This window comes from Hesperophylax consimilis, chromosome 13 (genome assembly GCF_061612785.1).
Source record: "Hesperophylax consimilis isolate HC1 chromosome 13, BYU_Hcon_1.0, whole genome shotgun sequence".
Taxonomy (NCBI): Eukaryota; Metazoa; Arthropoda; class Insecta; order Trichoptera; family Limnephilidae; genus Hesperophylax; species Hesperophylax consimilis.
In genome coordinates this window covers 6,112,323-6,119,604 of record NC_142848.1, presented here as the reverse complement: position 1 = coordinate 6,119,604, position 7,282 = coordinate 6,112,323, and the positions used below count along the sequence as shown (strand labels likewise).

At 35.3% G+C, this 7,282-nt stretch overlaps 1 protein-coding gene across 1 annotated transcript; it reads right to left on the bottom strand.

Moving 5' to 3' along the window:
* Positions 1 to 6,570: 6,570 nt before the first annotated feature.
* LOC149418365 (uncharacterized) lies at positions 6,571 to 7,068 on the bottom strand. The gene has a single exon (XM_089639102.1). It carries the CDS (start codon positions 7,066 to 7,068, stop codon positions 6,571 to 6,573), a length of 498 nt encoding a protein of 165 aa, XP_089495228.1.
* Between the last annotated feature and the right edge of the window lie 214 nt (positions 7,069 to 7,282).

The following is a 7,282-nucleotide window of genomic DNA, read 5'->3' as shown; positions in this document are numbered from 1 at the left end:
GGTTCGGAATCGTTCCATCGAACAAATTCGGTAGTAACTCCACGTCTTACACGTATAGAGAGGCTACTACCAAATGCATTGAACAATTAAAAAAAAAGAAAACCTAGTTATTTAGTTTTTCACTGGTACCTACGTAATACGCTAAAACGATGTTATATATTTGCTGCTCTCCAGCAAAAGCTTTTTCGAGTTGTGCCTATGTTATGGCAAAGGAGCGACGGTGGCAGGCAGGTTCTATACATAGCATTATTCAACTGCGTATCCGCGGTTCGCGGCGTTTTTTCGGGAGCGGTTTTGCGCCCATTTAGACCGCAGGTGCTTTTCTGGAACAAAAGAGTTATAAAAAAAGTTACGACGAGGATGCTTTTCCATATTTCAGGCAAAGTAATGACGAGGAGCGTAAAACAGCAATAATTCCGAAGAACTGCCATGTTTGAATATTAAATAAATTGAGCGTCCTTCGGTTTATATCGAGGAATGTGTTTTTTCCCGGTAAGGGGAGTTTAATAATCGTCGCAAAGGGTGGCAGCATTACAAATAATAATAAAACCAGAAGTGATGGACAATTCGTTGAAATTATCTTCGGATTACTTTGCTTGAAATCATTTTTGTGGCTGAATTCGTGGTATTAAAAACATTATTTACTGCGGTAATTTTAAGGAATTGTACTGATTTGAGTTTTACCTTGTCTACCTAGAAAAATAAGACCAAATTTGATTAGTTTTTTTGCATACCTCGATAGCTAGCCAAAATCGCGGTGCGCGAAACCAGTTAGACTATGACAATCCCATTTGGGGGACGTGTAGAAGGGAAGAAAATGAGATATTTTATGTATATTTATTAATTTTATTTTAGCCATTTGTACATATACAACCAACTTTATATATTTTTTTTATTTATATAGATACATCATTACATTTTCTTTCAACCAATATGACTCCTACGATCCTTTGTCCATTTTTGGTAGCCTAATTTCATTACACCTTATCGTATTATGTGTGTGAATATCATTATTGTATTTAATTTATTTAAAAAATATTTTTGTAATATATCTTTTATTATGATGATTAGAAAGTAGATACCTTGCTATTCAGATCTGATTACAAGTCTACTAACTCGTCTTAAGCAATTTTCAATCAAGGTTGCAAAGTTTCGTTTGTGAATTGAAGTCTTTCACCAGGGCCATATTTATTAATTTATGTAGGTAATGCTGGGATAGGTAAAGCGCTCTTGAGTCGATTTTGCACAAAAATAGCGCTATAAAAATCATTCAAATATCATAAATTTTATAATAATAATAAAAAAAATATTCCAGTATCCATGCAGGGGTAGTGCAATGCAATACATTCCATATTTCGATATAATATATAAAATAATTAGAGTAAGAAAAATAATGATAGATAGATAGGCACTAAAAATGTGGAATTTTAATGACTAAGATTTAAAAAATAAAAACATAAAAATGTGTGTAAGCACCCGTTTATGGAGGATATTTGGACATCTCCCGTCTCGTAAAGATGATAAACATATCTATTGTTTTATCTTAGCACTCCCTCCTGTTTCAGTCGAATGTTGTTCTTTTGTACGACTCTTGAAATAATTTGCGTTATCGGTGATAACCTACGATGATACACAAATAATACATAATATTACACTAAATTTTAGAATGGGTATTATTTAGTAAACTTAAAATTGTCTGACAATCTGACAAGATAGTCAAAAATCGCTTACATTAATAAGCTTAAGAATTCCATTGCTTAATACCTAGTAGAAGTCATGATTTATTTCAGGGCGGAAATTCTGGGACTAACTAGCATATTATATATTATTTACTCATCGTTGCCCAGAATACTAATGAAATGAGATAGTTATACCAAGTCAGTGGACATCTTCAGTTCAACACTAAATGTATACCCACTCCCCAATTCAAACGAGAAATAATTTCTCAATGAAATTGGGCAGTTTCGATAAAAAAACCCCTTTTCGAAATTAGCCTAGAACAATCTGTATCTCAAAATATATTTTAATATGTTTGTACATCGAATAATATAAATTAAAAAAAATACAACATATTTTGACTGAAAGTTTTGTTTTGTGTGTAAAAAAAAAATAAAGCGTAATGTTAACGTATGCATGCTAAAACCTAAAAGGGGCGTTAAGGCGAAGCTTAGTGATAAATCACTATTTTGATTAATCTTTATAACAAATTGGTGTATATTATGAATACCAAAGAATATGCTTTAGATAAATTTAAGGTTTTTCTATCGTTTCCCTTGAGTAGAATACAAATAAAAAATAAATTACTCAATAAAAAATATTAATGTAAGCTAATAAAATAAAAAAATTCAATCAAAATGTATGAACGCGTAATGGAAACAACTTTTGAAAAATAATTATTTTAGCTAAGATAATCTGTGACAGATTAACTTTTTTGCATTCTTATAAAGTTATTTACAAAATAAATAAAAACCAATTTTGTGCTTGAAATCGAACGTTTCTAGACTCTGTTTGTTAAGCGATTTTAATGCCTATTACCTACAATATTAGTTTTTTTTTTTTTTTTTTTCTTAGGTTTGTCAACAGTGATTCATATCAAAGCTCTCGAAATTCAATTACACTAATTAAACTTGGTTGATACTATCACTAATTACAGACAAATACAACATTGATGAACACAAAACTATAAGTAAAGAATAATGTACATGTATGCACCTACATGCATACATGTATACACAAATACATACACTTACATATACATTTCATAACAGCAACAGTAATTATTTTATAGATCAACACGATAGGTAGCTTTAAGTCTTGTTTACGTTTGATTTGAAGGTGGCCAGTGATGACATTGACAAATCAATGGGATGACTTTTATATGTCTCGTTAAAATAACGGCACATTCTTGGTAAAGGTGAGTCATACCCCAGCTTAGTTTTATATTTTTTAATATGTAACGAAATATAATGTATGAGTCGGGAACCAATTCTAGGAACGTTGAACATAATTTGATAGAGTAAAAAAGGGCAGTTTATTAGAGCATTAACAATTTTGAAAAGAAAATTTAAATCAATATTTAGTCTTCTCTGTTCAAGGGTGCGTACATTGTAGAAATTTAGTCTATCGGTGTAGTGAGGAAGTGATCGAGCTCGCTTATCACAATACGCTAGGTGGTACATAAAATGTTTTTGAACCCGCTCTATTCGCTGAATATGAACTTTTTAGGTTGGACTCCATAGAGAACTTGCGAACTCCAACACGTTGCGGGTGAAGGAATTGTATAGCGTTATTTTTGATTTGGGATTCTGAAAATTTTTACTATTTCGTTTGATAAATCCTAGCATTTTTAGGGATCTAGAAATAATGCTGTCGATATGGGGTGTGAAAGTTAGTTTTTTATCAAATATTACGCCTAGGTCCCGAATGGTTGTGACTTCCTGGAGTTTAGTACCGTCGATAAAATATTGAGTTGAGATTGAGTTGCGTTTACGTGTAAAAGTTATGTGGACACATTTTAAAGAATTCAGAAACATTCTTTTGTCAGTGCACCACTTAGAAACTCTGTTGATATCATTTTGAAGGAGTATTGAATCAAGTAATGTGTGGATAATTTTAAAAATCTTACAATCATCGGCGAACAATAAAATTTAAGAATCCAAAAAAACATCGCACAAGTCATTTATAAAAACAAGGAACAAGATCGGGCCCAAATGGGACCCTAGAGGTACTCCAGACGGCACATCTAATCCTCTTGACTCATAACCATCAAATACTACTCTTTGTTCACGGTCAGTTAGATGGGAGTGAAACCAGTTTAGCAAGGTACCATGAACACCCATGCGTTTTAGTTTATGTATTAATAATCTGTGATTTACCTTATCAAAGGCCTTGCTAAAGTCAGTGTAGATGCTGTCTATCTGTTGACCTTTATCGACAGCTTCGGTTAAAGTAGTGACATAGCAAAGTAAATTGGAGGATGTTGATTTTTGGGAGAGAAATCCATGCTGTTTTGGAGTCATAAGATTTTTGAGATGATAATTCAGACTTGGACAAATTATTTTTTCGATAATTTTAGCAAATGAACAGAGAATGGAGATGGGTCTATAGTTTGTGACGTCGTGAAGGTCGCCACTTTTAGGTATAGGTACAATATTTGCTTGTTTCCATCTTGTTGGGAAAACGGATGAAGACAACGATTTCCTGTAAATGATAGTCAGAGGGAGTGCGAGACTGTGTGCACACTTTTTAATTAGGATAGGTGGAATTTTGTCGGGACCCGGACCTTTGCTCTGGTCGAGGTTAAGCATTGCTATTTTTACATCGTGCACACTAATATTTACTGTGTGCAGAACGCCGTTTGATTGATCAATTGAAACGGGATGAGGTTGAGTCTCTTCGTTGCCTCTTATGTTATCTTTCTCATATACTGATGAAAAGTGTTGGGCAAATAGTTCACTGCTTTCCTCGCCATTGGATGACTTTTTTTCTCCATACGTCATATTTTGGGGGATAGTACTGTTATTTTTTTTTCTTTTGTTTGATAAATCTCCAAAAAGTTTTAACGCTATTATGATTAACCAGACACGATTCGATTTGTTGAATATATTTAAAGTAGCAATTACTAATGAGTTTGGAACAACGGGTGCGTAAGAGTTCGTAAGAATTTGTATCACGAGGATTTTTATATTTTTTATAGAAAATTCGAAATTTATTTTTTTCCTTAATAAGTTTAACTAAGTCTGGTGAGTACCAGTGGGGATACTGCTTATTACAATTTACAATTTTGGTTACGCATTTCTCAATTATACGATTCAGATGAGTGTAAAATATAGAAACCATATTGTCTACCGACATGAATTCAGGTAAAAGTAATGCCCAATCTAGTTCTTGTAATTCCCTATTGAATTGAATGTAATCATTTTTATTAAAATCATATTTAAGTAAGGTTTTATTTTTTAGCATTTTTGTTAATTTGAAATCAAAACTATAATCAATCTCTAAGGGTGGATGATGTACATCAATGCGACTTAAGATATCGGTACTTTGCCTGACTTGTAGTTCATGTGAATTGGATAAAACGAGATCTAAGATTATACCGTTACTGTTCACAATGTCATTGAATTGATTGAGGTTATTTAGGGCAAGAAAGTTCACAAGATGGTGTTACGTAATACAGTCTCCCTATTAAATTAAATAAGGCGTAGTTACCCCAACTTCCCCTCACAGCTAGTTGCGGCGTATTCAACACACGCGGCCAGATGGTCAAAATACGTGATCGGCACGGACCACCCAGGCTGCTAGAGTCAACACGGGCCGGCCCTAAGCGCGCTTCGCCAGTGCAGAACCGACCTTGGTCTAAACAACACTGTCGCTCGCGAAGGCGAAAAACTACTCGCGAACATGACTTGCATAATTACGCGATAACGAACGCGATCTCGTTCCAGTTTTCTAACTAGATGCATTTCGCTATCAATTACCAATCATGATTATTATCTCGGCTCAAACTAAACTCAATGGAGTCCCGTTCCCGTGTAAAATCCCGAGTGCATATCACCACATCAACAGTACCGCTGCTTTTGAGCGCGGGAAACCTGAGTCAACATGATGTACCGCATCTCAAGGCGAATCGTAAGCTTTCAACCTATCCCCTTTCTTGTGTTCAATTCTTGTAACTTCATGTAGAATCCACGCTTCATCCGGTCGTCGTCAATTTAGAGGAGAGAGTAGAAAGATCTATGTCACCCCTGTATTTCTCGAGATGATTAATATACCTTGTGCCTTTCTACCCATTGTATTATTATTGTGTGTTAACCTTTTCCAACCTCCTAACCGATGGACGAGCTAATGATTAAAGGAACTGCCTACCCCTGATAGTACACGAGTCTCATCTGCCTACCTTTTTACTGAGCTTAGCCAACTAATTACCTGGTTCGACTCCGGGTTAACCAACACTTAGCAATGGTTGCCGATGTCATTATTATAATTTTTTGGAGATAAGAAATGAGTCTGGTTAGGCTCATTGCGGGTCCAACGAATACCTTCCAGGTTGAAATCTCCTATAATTAACAAATTTGATTCACCAACGCCTTCCATAACATTGCTAATTTTTTTAAAAAGGTATTCAAAATTATCAACAAGCAACGAAGGGGGGGGTATATAAAGAGCACAGATATAGAGACATCTCGTTAATTTGTTCTGGCTGAATTTGATAGTCACCCATACGTCTTTCAAGGTATTTTCCCAATGCTTGCAGCGGTTAGTTAGGTACTCTTGTGAAACGGCTATCAATACACCCCCTCCGTCACTTTTATGGTTAAAATAACTGTTACGGTCCCTTCTAAAAACATTATAACGCGAGCCAAAAATTTCTGCATCAGATATAGAGTCGTTCAACCATGTTTCAGTTGGAATAATAGTATCAAAATTGTTATTAAGTATTTCTAGATAAACTTCATTAAGTTTAGTTCTTAAACCCCTGCAATTCTGGTAATAAATTCTTAGGTTGTCCATGTCAGTATACATAATTCACAGATAATATACAAATTGAAATTTAAAAAAATACGGTAGAAATCAAGCAAGCGAAGCTAACGAGTCCTGGTTGCGAATCACCACTACATGCGCTGAGTTTTCATCTTTACGTACAAATATTTTACCTTTACGGATCCACACGAATATATAATTAGCTTCTTTCGCTTTAATCCTCGTGGCTGCATGCAGGGCCTTGTTTGCTGGTGTGAGGTGTTCGCTGACGTATACCGGTGATTTGATGCCGTCGATGCTTAGATGTGTTGAGTTTAGCTTGGAGTTCATGTTTTTCTTGTTGTAGCTGACGACTGCAGCCAGGACTTCATCCCTTGCCCTCACGCTCGGGAGCTTCACGACGATTGACTTGGGCCTTCTGGAATCTGGTTTGATCTTGGGGACTCGATGAATGTTAAGTATTTCCGACTCGGCAAAGGGGCGAGAAATCACGGTTCCAAGTTGTTTAACGATCGATATCAGGTTCTCAGATTTATGCTCAGGTACGCACTGGATCTCGACGTTGGTTTCCCTGGCTGTCTGTTCCATGTGGGACACGCGTGCGTTAAGATCGCGCACTTCTGAGTTTAGCTTAACATTCTCAGCTTGTTAATTTTTTATTGTGCCCAAGAAATCAGATAACATTTTTTTCAGGTATACTCGGCGGAAATGAAGCTGATGGAGTCTTTTATGTCTGGCAGAATATTTAGTTTCGTATTAATTGTTTCGTTCATTTCTCGAAACTTTTTATCGATATAACTAA